At 43.0% G+C, this 22055-nt stretch overlaps 2 protein-coding genes across 6 annotated transcripts in view; one reads left to right on the plus strand and one right to left on the minus strand.

Annotated features, from left to right (window-relative positions):
• SUN3 (Sad1 and UNC84 domain containing 3) lies at positions 1-14761 on the minus strand. The gene is made up of 12 exons (XM_081168595.1): positions 14621-14761; positions 13427-13524; positions 12336-12426; positions 9524-9579; positions 7377-7465; positions 4238-4266; positions 3412-3583; positions 2931-3015; positions 2490-2605; positions 1128-1295; positions 506-598; positions 1-239 (listed from the first exon to the last, which is right to left on the minus strand). Exons 1-12 carry the CDS (start codon positions 14734-14736, stop codon positions 123-125), a joined length of 1230 nt encoding a protein of 409 aa, XP_081024721.1. The 5' UTR covers positions 14737-14761; the 3' UTR covers positions 1-122.
• Positions 14625-22055, plus strand: part of LOC308572472 (uncharacterized protein C7orf57) — a 21936-nt gene continuing 14505 nt past the window's right edge. The window contains exons 1-6 of one of the 5 annotated variants that reach the window (XM_081168588.1): positions 14625-14760; positions 17987-18287; positions 18705-18761; positions 20345-20542; positions 21527-21647; positions 21804-21960. In XM_081168588.1, coding sequence (XP_081024714.1) covers positions 14743-14760; positions 17987-18287; positions 18705-18761; positions 20345-20542; positions 21527-21647; positions 21804-21960 — 852 coding nt within the window. In that variant the 5' untranslated portion in view covers positions 14625-14742. Of the gene's footprint in view, positions 14761-17745; positions 17851-17986; positions 18288-18506; positions 18569-18704; positions 18762-20344; positions 20543-21526; positions 21648-21803; positions 21961-22055 lie in introns of those variants that run through there. The other 4 variants (XM_081168591.1, XM_081168589.1, XM_081168592.1 and 1 more) reach the window with 4 other exon arrangements.

Below are 22055 nucleotides of genomic sequence, written 5' to 3' on the forward strand. Positions count from 1 at the left end.
TTAACTGTTGTTGCATATTTCTTTTATAACTGAAAAAGCAGCACAGCAAATTCTCTTCAGTTCAGCCCTGTGAGGCTTTGGCTTCATTTCTACACCAGCAGCGGGCTCCCTTCGCAGAGCCTCTAGATGTACGGCAGATTTCCATGCACCCGGAAGCGATAAATGCAGGTGTAGTTTGGGTGGCCCCAATTGCTCAGCACTTTCAGCTTCACATAACTCATAGATTCAGACGATTCATTCTGAAAGTAAAGAAAGTAAGCATTTTAATCCTTGCCCTATTGGTGCAGCTGAATGAAATTACCCATCAATTAAGTTTTCCCTGACATAAAATATAAGATAATCATATAGCCAGACTTCCAGAAACAAACTTCTGTTTTTCTGATTTTTACCCACAAGGTATTGGTGATCATAAAGACACACAGATCACATGGGCCATTAATTACCCAACTAGCTAACAACTGCATTAATAGAATTTTGTGGCGATTTCCCATCATATTCAACATACCTTCAGTTGGAATGTTTGGATTAAATCTCCTTCAGTGTCATAAAGAAACTGGCCTAGGAAAGTTCCCTGCTCCTCCTCTTCCTCTTTTAGTCCCTTGAGGGGGGACAGTAAAAAGCATATCATCAGCACTCAAGAAATGTTAGATCAGAAAACAAATGCACAGTTTCCAATGACAACTATGCTAGCTAGCAGCCCACATATTGGCCACACTTGCTAGGGCTGATGTGATTTGTAAAGCAGCAACATCTGGCAGGCCAAAAGTTCCCCATAACTGGCACAAACCATTTACAGCATGTTTATTCAGAAGTAAGGCCTACCAACGCCCAGGTAAGTAGATCTAGGATTTACTTTTGATACATATGCTTGTGCTGTTAATGGGTTAACAAGAATGTTCAGGATCCCTGAACTGTAGCTGCATGCACATAAGATGTTCAAAGCATTGGGAAATTATTTCAGCTAATTTCTTTAAGTTATCAATACAATTAAAAATACTACTGTTTAAATGTTATAGAGAAATGTTAAAGAGAAAAAATCCAAGTTGCATGTTATAATAATTTCATAATTTGCTTTGCAAAATACTCATTCCCTAACTCAAATCTGAAAACTGGAATATTAGACTTACATAAATGGCAAAGTCTTTGGGAGCACTAGAAATCTCTCCTGTTGGGGCGACCTTCTTAGAAATATGCTCTATTGTAACAGATTTTGGAATAATTTCCTTGGCTAGCCTGACAACAGCTTCACCTTGATTCCCAGGGAAAGACCAGCAGTTTCCAGGGTGGTAATTGGGCTGCAAGAGAGCAGAGAAATTCTGAATGGGTTATGTATTATGTGGCTAAGGTTATAGGTGCTATAATTCAGCCAAAGCAAATGAATTTAAACTGGTCCATGTGGTTAAAATTGACATTACAGGCAATTTACTTCAGGTTACGTTCCAAGGCACTGTGTGTTTAAGTGAAATCATGTATATTTGAAACACTGTTGAAAAAGCCAGCCAACAGTCAAAAGTCAGACATTAAGCATCACTGTCCCAATGCCGTGGAACACTCCTGCAGCAGAAATTCACTGGGCTTCCTTGCATTTGACTTTCAAATGTCTCTTGAATACTTTTTTTATACCAGCAGGCCTAGACAGTTCTTTAAATGGTGCTTGAGTCATTCTATATTGCTTCTAAATGGATTTTTATGTTACTGTACACTACCCCAATGTTCTGCAGTACATGGAACCCCCCATTTACATGCGTTCAATATGTGCATGACTTTAAAAATTAAATATCCAGAGAAAACACCCCACCATTAATTTTCTTTTACCATCAATCTTTTATTTGACTTCATGCTCTGACATTTATCTTATAGCTCCCATTGTCCCTTTTCTTCCCTGCTGTCGCACTCATGACTCATTTCTCTGCTTGTCTACAAAATTGCATAGCTCACACTGTACAGTTTTCTGTTTTGAACACTAAAAGGCAAGATGAACCCTGAAAAAGTTGTGACTCGAGGCAATTTTCAAATTAATCATTCCTAAATCCCAGAGAATTTAGGAAACGCTCCTTAGGATTTTACAAGAGCATTGGCCTGCCAGGCATAAGCAGTGACAAAGGTTTTGGACAGAAGATACTGAAAAGGAATAAAATGGTTACATAAGTGGAAAAAGTAGTGCAGAAAGTGTTAAGTTGTGGGTGAACATATCAGACGACACAGCGATTCTTCAAATAGCTCTTGTTTATTCACAGGCCAGAACAGAACTGAACTGAACTGAAGGGTTCAGCCAGCCTGCTTATATAGAGCTCCACTAGAACACAACAGTAACCATTTTCTGTAACTATCCAATCACTGAACGTCACTTTTGATCCCTTATTTGCATATGTGGACCTGAACTATCTACAGTATCCCCCTGCTGGCCCAGGGTGAGAACTTCAGTACATAACAGAAAGAAATATCCAAAATAAGAAAACATGAATACTTTCTTGAAAATTGATTTCTACCTCAAGAATTACATCTGGAGACCTCACAAAAGGAAGCATAACGAAGGACATCCAGAAGTATTTTCCTCCATCATGGCGGTAGCTTCTAGTAGTTCTGGACTGAACAATGTTGGCACCTAAAATTAAACAGTTGTAGAATAATACTTCTGATATTTCAGGCACACAACAGTAGTATTGCTTGTCACAGAAGACTATGCAGAGAGTCTAGGCTATGTCCCCAGTCGGTCTGTTAGTAATGCATAATAATAATAATCAGGAAAATGTCAGCAGGCCTTGCCCTCCCAATTTAAGGGCAGAATACTGCAGCATCTTACTGGTGGAAACTGCTTACCAGAACTAACATCGTAATGATCACAGTGATATTGACAGACTCCTGTGTTTGAATAACAAAAAATGTCCAAAATACCATGGGCAAGTTTGTTTAACAACTGTTTCTAATACCTGCTGATTTGAGGGCATAGTCAGGCATTTGGACGTCATCTTCATCCAGCTTTTCCATTAGTTTTTTAAGCATCTTTTCAATACTCTGTCAATGGATAAGAGGTATAATTCATTTATCATTACCACAATAGGAAAACGTTAAAGAAACAATGGGCAACCTGAAGAATAATATTAAATTGTGACTGCAGTTTTTCAGAAATCAAAAAACTATAATTATTCATTGGGGAGCAGGGGCATTTCTGTTATTGTGCCTGACTATAGACACTCTTGCCTCCCTCCCTTGGAATGTTGCTTGTTCTTCAGCTTCATGATGGAAGCCAAGAAATCACAAGGCAAAAGGTTGTGCGTATGTGCAATGGAGTGGCATAGTGTTAGCATCCGACTTATGGTACAGTTGTCAGGTAGGTTGGTCGTTCCTGATTAGAGTAAAATAGATACAAAAGTCTGACAGTTGTTTACAAATCACATTACTTCATCTTACCCATCTTGTAATGCCTCTGCTAGTATATCCTTCCAGTACTTTACTGACAGCATGATGGGCAATGTCCTTCATACCAGATCTCACATCATGAAGCCGCAATTGTAACTTATTCACCTGCTCCTTCAGAGGTGTAATTTCAAGTGCTTTTCTTTCCAATATGTTATTTGCCTTGCTGGGGGGAAATAATGGAGGAAAGTAATACAAAGCACTGTTCCTTTAGTTGTGCATATATGTTCTGGAGTACATATGTCTGAGGCTGCTTTGCTGCAGTTCTAAGAATATTGTTACCTGCATTCTTTTATTGCTCTTGCATAAGCAAAGATGCATGTCTGGGACCTAGAAACTAAAGCATTTTAAACTTACTTTGCAGCCTGTGGTCTGTTTCATTGAAAAGGGGCCAAAATGGGGAATCAGCTGCTTCATACAGCTGAATGGAATAAAAAGTTAATATTCCTAGGCTTCATTAATCTGTCTAACAATGGGGCTTAATACTCTGCCACTAGGGCTGTCTATGTGCTAGCCCCATGTTTTTAAAACCGGCACCAGCCATTCTTTCGTTGTTAGCCTCCCCCCCCCCCATTAAAATATAATTAATATACCCTCTTACCAAGTCCCTCCAGACCTGGGTATGGGGAGTGCAGTTGACTAAATGGGACACAGCTGTGGGCAGCCTGAGGGCAGTCTCACAATCTGTGGGTGAGCTGCGAGTTTGTTTAGGCCCTGGGTGGGAGCCAGGAGAGAGGGGGAAGGTGTGTCAGATGGACAAGGAAGGAAGGTACAGGCACTTGCCAAATATTTACATAAATTATTTTAAACTTGTTCTTACATTAGGGATCTCAGATCTTGTGTTTCACCCTGTATATAAAAAAGGGGGGAAGAAGCAAGTTTAATTAGAAACAAGCTTACACCAAAGAGATCATTCCACAAAGGCAAGAAAGTAAAATAATGGAAATAAGAGTGTCATGCTTCTCATTACACCAATATCCTATGAACATTTGGGTCCCAGCAAATGGTCTTTTGGAGGGGTAAGCAGCTCTAAGTGGAATATAAGCAAACTAACTCTTATTCTGAGTAAACATGTTTAAATTGGATTTTTTAATTACCCCCCCCCCCCCAATTTTTAAATAATTCAGCCACTGATGCCAAAGACAAAACACCCAGTGGCTTTTGGGTAGGCTCAGATCTAAGTAGCCCATGCCAGAAAATCTTGGTGCAGGAAAAAATGCTGGGCCATACTAAACAATATGCTAACTGAATTAATCTAGCTGATCTGGTTTGGCCCTTAGAGCAGTGGTGTGCAGTGAAATTTTTTGTAGGGTCACAGAGGCACCAGCTTGCAAGGGTGATGGGGGGGGGGGCAACATCGCACGCGTGCCTGAGCCTTGCACCTCCTTCCCTAAGCTGGCCAGAAGCTTCATGGGCTTTGGGAAGGAGGCGCCAGGCTTCTGACAGGATGCAGACGGGCTCTTGGACCTCGTTGGAGCATCATGCCTCCCCAGGAGGGCTGTGCTATATCATCCGATACCAGGTTTTACATCAAATTGTGATAATCGGTTTTTTTAAAAATGTGCTTGCAATTTATCGCATATTGTGTTTTTTGTGGTATTAAAAAATCACAATACTGGAAAAACCAGGAAACCGATGCTTCTTCCTGTGGGTGCTAACTCCACCTCGGTCAGCTCTTCCCTGTCTCCAGCGACTTCTTCCCGCCAGGCTCCTGCTTCAAGGCGCCAGGCTGGGGGTTGGCTTCAGACTTCGGGAGCCCCTTTTACTACCCCTTCCTTTGGCATTTGGCCCTCTTCTGCCACCCCCCTCCACCTGCCTGTGTGTCTGCCCCCCTCCCGATGGCGGGGTGGGGGGCGCAGCCACCAGCCGGGCTAAAAGCACAGCGTTTTTTATTAACCCAGCCAACAGTTCTCTGTGAATGAGCCCCAATTCGCCTTCCCTGCTTCTCTCTCTCTCTCTGTGTGTTTTCGGATGTTTCTTCAGAATAAAAGGGGGGGAACACCCAGTGTTTGTTGTGTGTGCCTTTCTTTGGGGAAGAAGCAGCCCACAGGTTTCTTACTAACCCAGCCTACGCTGCCAGCCTCAGGTTAACTCTGCCAGTCTTCAGCTCTCCCCTCCCCTGACGCAAACAGGAGGGAAATACGCTCTTGAGATGCTTGTTGGCTTGCAAGTTGCTTCATAGTAAAAGAAAAAAACCCCACCCTGCTTTGCGTTTGAGCCTCTTCTGGGTGTCTCCCCCCCCCCACTCCTTATGCTGCCCATTTTCTCCTAGATGGCTACGCCAAGACTGGACACTTACAAATGCTCTTGGATGGGGTGGAAGGTGCATTAGGCATCCTTCCCAATGTTGAAGGAGCTTGCAAAAAAGTTTATGGCTATTCCAAGAACAAGTGTGCAATCTGAAAGTGTGTTCAGCTCGGCTGGCAATGTTCTTCAAATACAAAGGGCATCTCTATTGCCAGAAAACGCCAAAATGCAAATTTCCCTTGCAAAAAATATAAATTGTGTTTAATAGTTTTTGTTCTGTAAAATTTTATCCATGCTTTCCAGTTTGGCCTGGTTTATAAAAGAAATGCAAATTTTCCTGACAATAAAAATATAAATTTTGTTTATATTTTGTTCTGTAAAAATTTATCCATTCCATTCTTTCTATTTTGGCCTCGTTTAGAAAAGAAAATTAACAAACAATCAAATAACTGGTGTTGTGCGATGTATACATTCAACTAATACTCGATATTTGAGTATCTAAAAGTGTGACACTGAATTTGCTTTTTTCTTGTTTAGTGATGTAATTAATTTTTTAGGGAACCTTTGGTATCTATGCTACTAATTACTTCCACAGCTTTAATTTTAGAGAAAATGTACTATTATTGGTACAGTAGTACTATAACATAACAGTTGTAACAATATGTTAAGTAAAATTTTATCAGTTTTAGAGTTAGAGCCATAAGTAATAGCAGTTGCCAGGACCATGTTCACCTCTACATAGCTCCAGTCTTATTTTAGATATCGTGATATATTGAAATATCTCAATGTTTAACTGGTTATATATTGTAATGTTGAAAACCAGGTATCGCCCAGCCCTACTCCCTACCTAAGCTGGGCAGAAGCTTCCCGGGCTTTAGGAAGGAGACACAAGGCTTTAATACTTTAATAATCTAATTTACCAGGAACATTTAGTGAACTAGGCTAGTCCCCCTAGTCCATTGACCGCATGACACTGCCGTGGAGATAGTCCTCATTGCATTCACCCCCTTACTAAGGTATTTCCTCAAAGTTCAAAATCAGAAGGTTCTGCAGCTGACATATAATCTGCCTTTAGTGCAGGGATCTTTCCAGTACAAACCGGATCACAAAAAAGCTAATGGAAGCCTCACTGAATGCTCACAAACATAAGGTGCTCTGAGGATGAGACTCCCTAATATTAGCCAAGCTGGAAATCTTTGGTTTTGCCAGAATTAGGGTCGCCACCTTTTTTACTGGCATGAAGTCAGAAAAAGCTTGACTGCAGTGCTATTTTTCGAAAGAAAGAGGTGCTGGAGCTCACCATGAACTGTTTCCTTGTTCTCTTAGAATGGCAATGGCACCCACCTGAGAAGTGCCGGAGTTGAGCTCTCGTGAGCTCCGGCTTTAAAAAAAGCCCTGCTTCACTGGCTTAGGTAGGCTAGATGCTTTAGTTGAGATTTCTGCATAGCAGGGGGTTGGACTCGATAACTTTAGGGTCCCTTCCAACTCTATAGTTTTATGGTTCTATGAAGCAGATGCAGGATTAGAAAAAGGTGTAATCCTACTCTCAACACAAAAGAGATCATAAGACATTCTATCTGTGAAACCTTCAAGGACAGCATCTGTTCTGGCTGCAAATTGAATTGAGATAATGCATAAACATAATTTGTGCTCTATAATTTCTCAAATTTTACCTAGGGAGATTGTTGTAACAAAGCAAAACAAAAAATCACCTGGATGAGATCACAAATAGAGAAGTCCCTCCATTCTTCTCCAAAAATCTGAAATTTATTTCCATCAAATAGTCCCATGTAGGTAGCACCTATTAATAATAGTAATAAAAACCCTCTTTGTATTAACAAGATTGATTATTCTATTCCTTCTCAGCAGATTAAACATGGCAACAATCTCAGTATGTCATCCTACATGGCTGTGATTTTTTTCTAGAAAAATAGGTGCCAGCACTAACCAGGAAGTTGTTACAGTAATTGCCACATTTTTTAACAACAACAAAAAGAGGTGCTGGTACTGATACCCTGAGTACCTCCTGGAAAAAGCGCTGCTACATGGGTAGGTTAGCTAACCCATAACATGGCTTTATCTGCTTCTTTTATTTCACACATTGCGTTCCCAAGTAAAACACTTGGAGCTGGTTCAGGGGTTAAGAATGCAGAAGCCAGGCAAGAACAAAGGCTCTCTCATCAGCACTAGCGGAAACCAGAGTTAAGGTAACTAAACTGAGTACTGGGTCAGGACTGTGGAGAATAGAGTTCAGATCCCTTTGTGTAGCCAGGGAGCCAAGGGGGTTCTTAAGCCAGTTGCTATCTGCACATGCTACTCAGGGTAGCCTTGCACCATAACTCAACTTCTTAACAAAAGTAGACTTTTTCTTTCATAAGAATAAGGCCATCATGTCACCCAAATTGTTTTCCACCCAATTCACCTTGAGGGAAGGAAATGGCATACACTGGACATCAGGCGGGGCCTCAGGGTGTACCTGACCTACACAGAGCCCTTAAGAAAATCAGAATCCTTGTCTGCCTCCTTCAAACAGGGGTCCCTGAGTAGGAAGGTACCTTGACACTATCAGCAGGTCAGGCAGGGACTGAATCATGCTTGCATACCAGGCAAAAGCCCAGAGTCCTCCAACAGGCATCAATATCACTTAGTGTGTGTAATCACCACCACAGCTTTACACACCTGCACCCTGCTAGAATCTATATGCAGGGCAATCACCTGGGCTCACCTGCCCACCTTCGCTTAAGTGGACAAATGTGCTTCTGCAGAAGCAGCTTCCGGCAGGAAGATGTTCCAGTGGGTTGTGGCTTAGGTTTTCCTCCCACATGGAGTAGCAGACGAAAACTGGTTTACACCCTGTTGCTGTCAGCTCCACCTTGTATGCACGCCACCTAGGTCAAACCTAGGATTAGGGGGCAGCTTCTCTCAATCTGCATTTGCACAGTACTCTGGAAAGGTCAGACAGGGCTCTGCTGTCCTCTACCTGCCGCTAGCAGCTTTGCTCATATCTGGAGGTTGCAGGAAGGTCACCTCCCATTCTTGCTGGTCTTAGCAATTTTTAAATTTTTTTAAAAAATTAGCCTGCCTCTAGAAGATGAGTTAATTCATTCATGTATGTGCCATTCTATGCTGACCAGAAAGACACTTCACAGTAACTCCAACTTTCCATTCCCTGCTCTATAAAACATGTTATTAAATCACATGAGTAATAGCTAGTACATAGAAGGACAGGTAACCACAGTCCTCTGTGTGCCCAACAATTTAAGGTTACTATCCTCAGCATGCTGACAAAACTGCGATCCTAAACACACTTCATAGTGAGTAAGCCCCACTGGGAGTTACTTGCGAACAGACATGCATAGGCTAGTGAAAGGTAAAGGTGAAGGACCCCAGGATGGTTAAGTCCAGTCAAAGGCGACTATGGGGTTGTGGTGCTCATCTCGCTTTCAGGCTGAGGGAGCTGGCGTTTGTCCAGACAGCTTTCCAGGTCATGTGGCCGGCAGGACTAAACCATTTCTGGCACAACGGAATACTGTGACGGAACCCAGAGCATGTGGAAATGCCATTTACCTTCCCGCCACTGCGATACCTATTTATCTACTTGTACTGGCATGCTTTTGAACTGCTAGGTTGGCAGAGCAACGGGAACTCACTCCATCATGGGGATTGGAACCACCAACCTTCCGATCAGCAAGCCCAAGAGGCTCAGTGGTTTAGACCACAGTGCCATCCACGTCCAGCGTTGGCTAGTACAGTAAGTGCCACTGAATTATGTGAATCTTATGTCCTTGTAAACATGGCTAGTCATAATGTACACCAGTGCATACTCAGTGTATACTTAGCCCCATAGGAAGAAGCGCACCAAAAAACAGTAGGAACAGGGTCACCCAAGACACAACTTTCTGAGCAGAGCTCGCCCTGCAAAACAACAAAGAGAATGATTCTAGCATTACATTCTAGTCATATAAAACTTTGAACAAACAGCTAAGTTAGCTACTCCAACTTAGACACCCCAGAAAGCCCAGGCTGTTGGTTCTATTATGGGCTTGATGCTGTTTACTGCTTTCAGGTATACTGTCCAATAATCTGGTTCTAATTTCAATAAGATGGCTCCTCCAGATTTTTTAAGCATTCACTCCGATTTGCTTGAAGAAATCTTACTCATCCTGTCTTTATTGAGCTTTCATTTTGATTTGTTTGCAGGGAGGTTATACAACAATGAACATTCATTCTGATTTTCTGGTGGGGTGTTTTTACATTTCCATTTATCATTTGTTCATTCTACGCTTGTCAATGTATTTCCTCACCACTTTCCTGCTTCTTTTTTAAAAAGTGAACATGTGGAGACAGGAGACAGTGCTTTAACTGTTCAAATCTAAATTTCCTGGTATGCACTTAAATCTCCTGCAAAATAGTGACAGTTTAGAGGCATCTAGCTTGATAGTGAAATAGAGTTAGTGGATGCAACCTGGAGAAGTTCCCTTTTACTTTTAAAGCCTGCCTCAACCCCAATTAAGTGTTAGAAAAGCTCATGGAGAAATTGGCAGAACACATTTCCCCTGTTTTGAATGAATCCTGTTTCTGCACAAAAGCATTCATTGGCCTGCACAAGTGCATATATCTGGAGCAACTCTCCAAACTAGGGGTGGCTGGCACCGCTTTGCGGTGGTTCCAGTCCTACTTGGATGGTTGTTCCCAGAGGCTGTGACTTGGGGAATGCTTTTCAGCCCCGTGGAACCTTCAATGTAGGGTTCCGCAGGGCTCAATCCTGTCCCCCATGTTGTTTAACTTCTACATGAAACCACTGGGTGGGGTTATCTGGAGGACTGGAGTACGTTGTCAGCAATATGCTGATGACACTCAGCTCTGTTTCTCCTTTACATCTGCAGGTGAGGCAGTGGAAGTGCTGGACCGATGTCTTGCCTCAGTCATGGACTGGATGAGAGCCAACAAAGTGAAGCTCAATCCAGATAAGATGGAGGCACTGTTAGTGGGTGGTTCCCTAGACCAGATGGGTGGGAGACCACTTGCTCTTGATGGGGTTACACTTACTCAGAAGCAGCAGGTTCGTAGCTTGGGGGTCCTCCTGGATCCTCGAGGCTCAGGTGGCCTCAGTGGCCTTCCATTAGCTGCGGCTATGCCCCTATCTGGACAGGGATAGCCTAACTACTATCTGGACAGGGATAGCCTAACTACTGTTGATTATGTTCTGGTAACCTCAAGGTTAGATTACTGAAATGTGTTATGAGTGTGTTATGCCTCTGAAGACGGTTCGGAAACTTCAGCTGGTGCAGAATTCAGTGGTCAGGTTGCTCACCAGAGCAAGATGGTTTGAGCATCTTACACCGATCCTGGTCCAACTGCACTGGCTACCAATTAGTTTCCGGGCCAATTCAAAGTGCTGGTTTTGACCTATAAAGCCTTAAACGGCTCAGGACCACAATACCTCAAGGACCGCCTGTTTCCATAGGAACCTACCCGAACCCTGAGATCACCTTCTGAGGCCCTTCTTCATGTGCCTCCTCCTCAAGAGGTCCGGAGGGTGGCAACACGAGAACGGGCCTTCTCTGCAGTGGCTCCCCATTTCTGGAATGCTCTCCCCAGGGAAGTTCACTTGGTGCCTTCATTGTACACCTTGAGGTGCCTGGCAAAAACGTTTCTTTTTAACCAGGCCTTTGGTTGATCTGATTGAAATCCGATGCTCTTTTAAATTGTGGTTCTTTTTTGGTGTGGGTCTGGGGGGGGTGTTATTGGGTTGTTGTTTTTATTTTGATTATATATACTGTGGTTTTTATGTTGCTCTTTTCTGTGAACTGCCATGAGACCTCCTTATATAGGGCAGTATATAAATTCAATAAATAAGTATAAGCATGCATCATTGTTCGTTCCTGTGGATATCTGTGCAGGTGGAGGACTCAAACTGAGGAACCAGGTATTGTTTACTCCTTTGTACTGGTACATCAGTGCAGTACAATGTAGCACCAATATTAATACCTTGCAAAGTACAAAAATGGCACAGCGGCATGGTGCTAACACATGGCAAGATACTTTGCATGCCTCAGAAGGGATTCCACTTGTTACAAAGAACGTGATTTTTCCTTCCAATGCAACAGAAGCCGTAGGGGCCCTAATCTGGATCACGACTGTGGAAAAGGGTTGAAGCCTCTCCTGCTCCTGAAACCCTCCTGATCCTGATAAGCATCTCCAGTAATGTAATGTAGTAATGAAAGGGGTGGGGGAACCACATGGTAAACATCACATCAAATTTGACTGTAGGCTGTACCATAATTTGTTACTCCAGTTATTATGTTATGTTACACCTCACAATGTGGGTCCCTAAATGTTCCTGGGTGGTCCGCACAATAAGGGATGTGTATTCTTCGCTGGGCGATCTCCAGTCATCTCAGGCAGCGGGTGGGAGCAGAGGCAGCATCTGTGCTGGCCCAGGTGTGAAGGAAGTAGAGTTAGTTTACTAGTGGGTCTTGAAAGGATGAGTAGGTTTACTTGTGGGTCTTGCTTAAAAACATGGGAAAGTACTGTGTTACAGTACAATTCTAACCATTAGAAATAAGTCGTATTAAATTCAGTGGGGCTTACTCCTGGGAAAATGGGGTTAGGATTGCAGCCTTTTTTCAGTTTGTTATTCAGAAAACATTCCCGCCCCTCATATTTACCTTGATAAAGTGATGCAGACTCTTTTCACTAAGCAAAATGGAGTTATTAGGCTCAGCCCTATCAAATTACAGATGAGTCTAGTGAAACTTTCTGGAAAATACACACAAGAGGACAATTAAACAATGCAACACATCGTTAGAATGACTTTACAAAGCTCATGCTATGCAATTGCTGTATTGGTCATATTTATCCAGCAGATGCAGTTAATTTGTTAAGACCATACTTGCTGGCAGTTTTCCAGGAAAATGGGGAGGGGGTATATTGAAATCAATAGGAATTGAATGTGCTTAACTTTCAGGAGATCACACCTTATATTACAGACATACTAATGAAAATTACTGGAACATACTTTACAATTTGTTTTTTATAAATTGAAAAGATATAGCAAAGCTAACATATAACCGGAGCCAAGCATGAGAAATGTAATTTTCCCACAGCTGAAGAATCTCTTATTTCTGTGAAATTCTAATTGTATTTATTGTCCTTATCCAACACAGATCCATTCTTCAGTATGTAACCTCAATGCAATTATTTCAAAAGAAATGTTCTCCATTTTCAATCATGCTATTGTATTGACAAGCTGTTTGAACTAATGTTTATTAGCATCATTAATCAAGATTTGAAAAACAAAACAAAACCCAAGATTAAACTCTTTAGACACCAGAAAAAATATGAAAGTTTATGTCAACCAACTCCCCCACAGAAATGCTGCAAACCCATAGCATTATGAAAATAGGCAGTAAATTTGGATAAAACAAGAAAATATGTAATTGTAGTGGCCCAATATGACTTTAGAACAGAGTCACAAAATGAGCTCTTGAGCTTCCAAAAATATTATTTCGAAATAAAAGGATAAGAGCAAAAAGGAACACTGTTTCAAGGGACAAACTACTTTAATTTAGTCAACCTGACCATTTTGAATAATTTTTTTCTTACTATGCTTTGGTATTTTTTGTTTGTTACATAGGACTGAAGGATGTGAAATAGTGAAGGAAATCTTGTCAACATGTTGGTTCAACATCTGGGTTCACAAACCATAAAAAATGCAAAAGCCCCCTTATAAGTGAGTAATAACTACAACTGAACTTACTCTTGGGTGGGCATGGACACTGAACATTTTTCCCCTTATGAGAGAAGAGAGGGTGGCTGTTGGTGCAGCTGCAAGGTGATTTTTTCCCTTGGGACAAACTACAAAATGAAAAAAGTGTTAGAGCTCAAGAAGCCCCTTTGGGTCTATCTTTGTCACCAAACTCTGAGTATAAACTGCACACTGTATTAATTGATACTGTTTTTAACATTAGTGACCATGTGATGATTTTAGCTTATGAATTTTATTGTTTAATGTTTTTATTTGTACATTGGGGTACTTTTATAGTTTTGTTTAGAGTACCTAATGTTTTAATAATACAAATGTTTTAAGTCTTTTTTTACCAATTCAGTATATTTTCTTTTAATTGTCAAATAATTCTGTGTACATTGCGGCAGCCTTTGGCTATGTGCAATAAAACTGACTGAGACTAGAGCTCAAGAAATGACCAGGTGGATTTGACCAAAAGTCTTGTGTTCTGGAAGAACCTAAGCAGGGCATGAAGGTGATGTTCATCCTCAGCATCTGCTGTTCAGAATATACTGCTTCTATACACACAGATTAATTTAGCTGCTATGGCTGGTACATCCCTGAAAGGCTAAGCTTATTTCGTTCTTTTTAAAATTCATTTAATCTACAGGTCACAATTTTTGTCTGTCCTGAACCTGAATGAGCTTCATTGAATGACCCCAGCTTCTAAATTATGAGGCGGTTCTGTTTTATTGGACTAATTTTACCTGTCTTTACCTATGTATTGCTTTTGATATTTCTACATTGTTTCGTGGCATCTTGGATGCTAACACAGACATTATAAGAAATATAAATAAATAATTAGAAAGGAAAACAAGTTTTTTTATCCACTATCTATAGCAGGGTGGTGCAACCTCTCAGGCACAAGAACATGAAAGCCACACACTGAATTAAATTTCCACATTGTAATTAAAGTGTTTGTGCTATAGTTAATGTTATTTAAAATATTTAATTAAATATATGTAAGTAAATACATGTAATAGATTTAATATCCTTAAATAACATGACATACAAAGTAATGTCTGTGCCATGCAGTCCCCAGCCCCAAGCTACTACAGCTGGACAGCTATTTGGGAAGAATAAAGAGAGAACATTTCACCACATCTGTCATGTTGTCTGTTTCTTGAATACTGAAATAAATTAGTTAATATTCAAAATCATGCATACCTCTCCAAAAGCTGTTGGGTGTCAGAGTCTGAGGTGTCATTGTTACAGCCATTGTTTACTTCATTAGAGTCTTCTGTTGAATAGATACTCCCTGAGCTCTTTGGGATTCTGTACATATTTTTATGCGCTTACTCCTTGATGCTAAAATAATATGAATAAGGAAATATATAAAAGGGAACTAAAAAGAATTGCAGCGTAAAGGTAAAGGGACCCCTGACCGTTAAGTCTAGTCGTGGACGACTCTGGGGTTGCGGTGCTCATCTTGCTTTACTGGCCAGGGGAGCCGGCGTACAGCTTCCGGGTCATGTGGCCAGCATGACCAAGCCGCTTCTGGCGAACCACAGAAGCCCACGGAAACACCGTCACGGGGATTTGAACAGCTGACCTTCTGTTGTTGTTTTTAAAATGATATTTATTAAAATTTCAGAAACAAAAAATTACATAGTTAAAAATAAGAGAGACAAGGGAAAATATAGAAAAGAAAAAAAACCCATACAAAATACATTTCATTTCCTTGCTTCCCTGACCTCCTCTCACCTCCCTTTTTTGTATTCCAGTTCAATTGGTTACTTCAGCAATTCCTTTCCCTCTTTGTTTTTGTCTTAGTCCTTTAACCTAATGTTTTATAGCTTTAGATTCTCACCTATTAACCGGCCATTTTTTCATACACCTTTATGACATTGCTGCTAGAACCACTTAATTTCATTCTAACATCATTCTAACATCCATTAATTTTACAATATTTCTGTAAATAGTCTTTAAATTTCTTCCAGTCTTCTTCCACCGACTTCACCCTGGTCTCGGATTCTGCCACTCATTTCCGCCAATTCCATGTAGTCCATCACCTTCATCTGCCATTCTTCCAGAGTAGGTAGATCTTGTGTCTTCCAATATTTTGCAATAAGTATTCTTGCTGCTGTTGTGGCATATGAACCGCTGACCTTCTGATCGGCAAGCCCTAGGCTTTGTGGTTTAGACCACAGCGCCACCCGCGTCCCTAATTGCAGCGTATACTGACCTAAAATAGCTAACAATGTGCCATTTTAAATGTGGGTGAAATGTTCATAACTGTATATATAAACCACATGTCTGAAACACCACAGAAAAGGTCCTGAATAAATTGACCTCAAATATTTCTCTGCAACGTCAAAGTGGATAACCTCTCCATTGTCTCTTTCCTCACAAATCCTGTCCTCACAAATCCTGTCTTAAGGGCACATTCAAGATATAAACAAGGTGTGAGCCTGTGACCTAGGTTCTAGGGCTTGTCAATCAGAAGGTCAGCAGTTCGAATCCCCGCGACGGGGTGAGCTCCTGTTGTTCGGTCCCAGCTCCTGCCAACCTAGCAGTTCGAAAGCATGTCAAGTGCAAGTAGATAAATAGGTACCGCTCCAGGCGGGAAGGTAAACGGCGCTGCTCTGGTTCACCAGAAGCGGCTTAGACATGCTGGCCACATGACCCAGAAAAACTGTCGGCAGACAAATGCCGGCTCCCTCGGCCTATAAAGCGAGATGAGCGCCACAACCCCAGAGTCGTCCGTGACTGGACCTAATGGTCAGGGGTACCTTTACCTTTACTTTAATAACAAAAGAGTGGCCAAAACCCAGATAATGCAATCAGGTAACTTGCCAGACAGGAGATAAACAACACACTCAGGATTCTGTTTTAGACACCCCTTCTGTGATGTATGTATGATGTTTCTGGGGGTGGTCTAGAGTTTGAAGTGGGCAATTTAAAAAGTCTATATAAGGGCTTGCACGCTTGTGCTCCCCCCCCCCCCGTGTGTGGGGGGGAGCACCCTGTTGCAACAGCTTTAATAAAGATCAGGCTTACTAGCTGCCTTACTTCTCAATATTCTCTGGTTGGCCTCTGCTATTTTCTCCTACCAATAAGGAACCTATAAAGAGGTCTCTATATGGGCTCTTGGGTACCCCAAGGGAAAAGGAGGTTTTTTTTACTTATATCAGCGTGAATGAAAAACATGTCAAACGTGTCATTATTTAGGCATTATCTTTGAAACTGCTATGGCCATGATGATGCCCGAGTCCCTTCTAATTTCTGGGGTAGCCAGGCCAGCTTCTTGGGGCCTGAGCATGGTCGTTAGTATAACAAAGGAAGGGGCTTTGTGCTGGAGAGCAAATGGGTGGGTTCCTCTCCCTCACTTGGCAGGCGGCGAGAAGGACAAGAGGTAGAGTGGGGTGTGAGAGAGCTGGGCTTGCAGGCAGAAGTTGGGGGTCAGAGCCATGCCTTATTTTGGCTTCAACCCAAGGCTGTGATTATGGGAAGAAGCAAGACCTTCTGAGGTGTTAATGCTTTTAACCCATTGTAGGCTCAGGTTGTATATACAGTGGTCCCTCGGTTTATGAACTTAATCCGTTCCGGAAGTCCGTTCTTAAACCAAGGCGTGCTTTCCCATAGCAGCGGGGGGCCCAATTTACATTCAGCAGGAAGTGAAACATGTTCTGCTTCCAATGCAAAGTTCACAAACCAAAACACCTACTTCAGGGTTTGCGGCGTTCTTAATCCAAGTTGTTCATAAACTAAGCTGTTCTTAAACCAAGGTACCGCTTATGTGTAAATAAACCTTATCTCTTCTGTGGTAGTTTTTGTAGTCAAATCTACCCCTGCATATCTATGCTAGTTAGTAAATGGAGGGGTGAAGGACCAGAGAGCTGTCCATTGCTATAGAAGGCACTGCTAGGTCACCCCCTCACTTTCAGGGAGGGAGAGAAAGGGGCTAGGGCAACCAATATTATTGCTATTATTGGAGGGGCACTTTCTACTTGAAATTAGACTCACGAAAAGCATTTCTTCACCTTAAGCCGGACCTAAAATTACAACAAAAGTATAATTTCCTGAAACAAGTAATCAAACAAAAGTAAATTTAAAGGAATCCTGTTGAAGTTTTACATATCCAAACTCCTTGAAAGGATCTGTACAGAACCAAGAAGAGGGGACGCAAAAAGCCTCAAAGAGACCAATAGGTATATTTAAGGAAACCAGACTTGGTCCTGGTTGATCTTATGGAAATGCAGCCGTCCCGCCGCCCAGCCCGCGCGCTCTGCCCCAGGGCTGGGCCTGCACGGAGGCGGCCGAGGCCAGGGCAGCCCAGGGCCAGCCAAGCTGTCTTGGGGCGAGAGCTTCTCGTGGGGACAAGATCAAGCCTCTCGGCAGCGTGTATCTGGGGACACACACGAGTGTGCGCGTGTGAATCCAGGCACACCCTCGCGGTAACGCGTTCCTGTTCCGACAAGCCACCTCAGAGGCCAAGGGAGCTGAGGGGATTTCCATCTGCCTGAGGGCTGGAACTTCTCTCGCGAGTCCTCCAGGGCTGATTCGCCCTTTCGTAACCCGCTCACCTCGCCGGCTGAGGAAGCCCCCTGCCGCTGGGGTCGCCCTCCGTGGGGCGCAGTGGGGCGCCGGCGAGACCCCCTCGCTCTCTCCCTCTCCCGGCCGCCTCGCCTCCCTCCTCCGCTCGGCCTCCCGCTCCCGGGGCGCGCGAAGCCGCCGTTGCCGGGCGACGGGATTGTTTGCGGCCTCCTCCTCCTCCTCCTCTGGGTCGCTCTCGCGGCGGCGGCGGCGGCGGCGGCCTCCCGTCCCACTTCGAACTCGGCGGCGGAGGGTGTCTTCCCCCGGGGCGAGCTCCCTCGGCTTCGCCCGGAACCAGGCGAGAGAGGGCGGCCAGGGAGGAAAGGGTCCACCTCCTCCTCCTCCTCCTCTCGCGGAGGGTCTCCAGCCGGGCGAACCGCCTTCGGAGCGGCTCCCCCGGCAGCCTTAACCGCGGCCGTCGGAGGAGCCTGCCCCGGCTGGCTCGGGGTGGGCGGCGTCTCCTTCGGGAGGGTCGGCGGGGAATCGGGTCGGCGGACCCGGGGATTCAGAAGGGGCCCGAGTCGGGCAGCTCCGTCTCTGCAGCGACGCTGCGGTGCACTTGGTTCAGGATGCTGCGAGGTGGGCGGGAAAGTTGGCGCAAAAGCCTCTCGGGTTCAGAAATGGGGGAGGCTTGGCCGGCTCGCCTGGCTTCCTTGGCGGGGATTTGGCCAAAGGCTTCCTTTTGAAAACAGCCCCTGTTCTCCCCCTTGTGCAGGTATGAGGAATACAAATAAAGAGCCTCGCGGACCCCCAAATCGATACGCACCATGTGGCAAGTACACAGTTGATAAATGTGATATTTCTCATGTAAAGCGTTTCAAAACTGCGCTCTCTTTTATTTTAGTGAAAATAGCTTACATTTGAATTTGATAGGAGCAAAGAATAATGACTATGGATCAGTGTCTTCAGTGCAAAATAAAGGCAAGAGGCAGGTGCAGAAAATGGTGGTCTTGAAAACAGGACCTGCCAAGGCAGCCCCTGCCGTCCCGCCAGCCCTCACCCAGAGGCTCAGGAACATCCAGCGATTCTGTTTTCTATACGCCAATACTTTTTCAGTCTTAAAATCCAGCTATTACAAGTTCATTTTCTGTTTCACACAATTAAGTCCATAAGAAGTTTCCAATCCTTAATAAATGTAAGTGGTTTTTATTTAATTAATCGCATTAACTTTGCCATCTCAGCTAAGTCGAATAATTTTACCAACCATTTCCCCATAGTAGGTAGGGCTGTATCTTTCCATTTTTGTGCATAAATCTTTTCTCAAACTTTAGTTCGGGACTATATAATACCTTTCTCAGAACTAGATCCTGTGGTGTTTACAGTGTTTAGACATCTTCATTTTGTACAGTAAGCTCACTACTTATGCACATTTAACTTGTGTGCATTCAGCTTTACATGCTTGGCAATTTAAAAAATAAAAGGGGAGGCAGGCAACCAGGAGAAAAGCTCCTATTCTCTCTTCCATGCAGGGGTGCCAACTTGAATAAAATACTGGGGGAGCCCAGGTAAGCCACGCCCCACATAAATGTGGTGTGCACACACCATTGAATGGCAATGCCCATCAACTTTGGGGGATAGCTGCCCCCCGAAGGGGCCTTGACCCCTAGGAGTTGGCTCCTATGCTTGCACACATACACATTCTTGTGCACACTTGTTGTTGTGTCCAGGAGGGAAAAATTGACCAAGATTCTAGTTTGGAGGAGAAGACTAAAAGAGGACCAACAGAAGCAGTCATGGAGCTGCTTGGAGTCAAGAAGAAACCATTTGACTGGTGTGTTTTTGCAGTAAAGGGCAGGAAAGGAAGACCAGGAAAGCGGCAGTAAATGATGCCTTTTGGATCAATGAGGAACAGTGTAGAGCTAAAGGAGAAAGCCAGGAGGGTTACAGCAGCAGCCAAGCACCTTGCGGGGTTCACAGAAAGAGCTTGGGGGGGGTATGTGTGGCCATTGGGCTGCAGGTTGGGCTATCCTGATGTAGAGACATTTCTATCTGACTTGGCATTGAAATGCCCTTGATCTTTCTAACTGATGAACAGTACCAGGAGAGGCAGCCAGGCTTTTAATTGTGTGGGTTCCTGTTATATTAGGCCATTGATTTTTGTAGTAATGGGGAGTAGAAGTTATATAAGTTATTCTTTATAAAAGCTTTTAAAAAAACAAAAAATGGAATAGTTTTCCTGTTTTTCATTGTTTCCTATAATAATTATAATTATTACTTATTGAATATATAAAGACTGCCCTATCTATACCTGGAGGTCTCGGGGTGGTTCACAGAACAAAATCAAATTAAGTTTATACCACTTAATATAATACAAATCTAAAAATGTGATATTCATCTTTTTGCTTGTTGATGCAGATTGGTACTATCACGTGCCACTCAAGCGATCAGAGGAGCCGGTTAATTCTGAAGCTCAACAGCAGCCAACATCCCAGATCCCAGGTCTCGGTGATTTTGGAGATCCTCACAGTGAGATTACATTTGGGGGGCGAAGGAAGTGGATTAAAGACACTGACTCGGAATATGTAAAGCTGGCAAAACAAGGAGGCCGACCTGGTAGTTAAAATTCATATGAATCTTATGGCAATTTCAGGAGGCTTATACATATAAATGGTCTGGAAAGTGCTATAAGAAATTTGGGGACATTGGGGAGGATAAAAAACACAAAATATGGATGTTCCATGCCACCCTGAAAGCTGTGATGTTGCAGAAATGCAGGTTCTTTTGTTTTGAAAGAACCCACAATTTTAGCAGTATTCTGTAACCTTTTGTGGCAATCTTGGTTGAATTCATACGGTAACTAAAAATTGCACATTTACCTTTGGGTAAGGCCAATTCAAATCAGTGGGTTTACTTCAGAGTAAAAGTGCATTGAATCAAGCTGTAAATGCATCACCTTACCTGAAAGCAGCTATCAGAGGAAACGTGCACATTTTTTCCCAGATAAGTAACAGCCTCAGGGAACAATTTTATTTGTAAATCAGCATGGAGGGGAGTTAATCCAGGCATAAATGCAGTTGCTTTTGTGTTTTTATTTCTGTATATTGGTTTGCTCTGTTAGTAAGTAGAGATCTTCTGACAAATGATTGTTTCTCTTGAAACAATTTGGATATTTTCAGTATTCTTTTTTGTAGTGTAGGGAATTGGGGAGGGCAGGCAGATTTGTGTGTGAGCCATGGTGCATGAGTGTGTGTGTGTGAGAGAAAATAAGTTTCCCCGTCTACTTTAAAAAAAATCATGCTTGAAACGTTTGTTGGGAAGGCACATTGGTTAGAGCAGCAGTGGACGACCTTCTTAGGGCCAAGGACCACATTCCCTCAGGGAAAGGTGATTGCAGGCTGCATACTAGTGGCAGGGCCAGCACCAGGAGATCCTGTCGTAGGTCTATGTCACCTAGTATAGTTTGCCCCTTAATCTCATGGGGAGGGATAGAATGAAGCATTTTTTATATTGCCCTCTTGTTTTAAGAATGTCCAGAAAACTAGTTATCTACTTGCTTAAAAAAACAAAACTGAAATAACTTTGTCTCCTTCACTTAAGACTTGTTGAGACATTTTACACCTACCCCACGGAAAGTGTCTCTGGGGTCTTATGGTGCACCTGAGTGGTATACACATCATGGGAAACCAGCAGCAGCAGCAGCAGCAGCTGATGAGTCTAAGTAAGTATTCTGTCTTCATGCTAATCTCTTTTGGGTGACTGAGGAAGAGTGGAGTTGAAGAATGTTGAAAGGAAGAAAATGTCACAGCATTTGGAAGCACCTGGAACCTTTCATAACAAAATACTTCACAGTAAACGGTAAAACTGTTTTCCGCAGGCCTCGAGTTTCAGCTATGCCAGACTACATGATCCACGAGGAGTTTAAGGCTGATCAACCTGCCAGCTATGAGCCTAAAAGAGGGCCTTTTGATTTTGATATGAAAAGTGTTTGGCAAAGAGATGCTGAAGACAAAGAGAACAAAGAGAAAAGAGAGGTATGTGAACCTCTCTTGGTTGGTGAGTGGGTCAGGACAGCAGCACCTCACGCAAATCCCAATGAACTAGCACATCTGGTGTTTTGTATTTCTCT

Source organism: Podarcis bocagei (assembly GCF_964188305.1).
Source record: "Podarcis bocagei genome assembly, chromosome: 13".
NCBI lineage: Eukaryota > Metazoa > Chordata > Lepidosauria > Squamata > Lacertidae > Podarcis > Podarcis bocagei.

Excerpts from the sequence above, each read along its gene's own strand:
- SUN3 (XM_081168595.1), bottom strand. The coding sequence starts at position 14,736 with ATGTACAGAATCCCAAAGAGCTCAGGGAGTATCTATTCAACAGAAGAC. Across the intron at positions 13,525-14,620 it reads ACCCAACAGCTTTTGGAGAG|TTTGTCCCAAGGGAAAAAAT; the intron begins GTATGCATGATT and ends TTCATTTTGTAG. Across the intron at positions 599-1,127 it reads CCAAAGACTTTGCCATTTAT|GGACTAAAAGAGGAAGAGGA; the intron begins GTAAGTCTAATA and ends TCCCCCCTCAAG.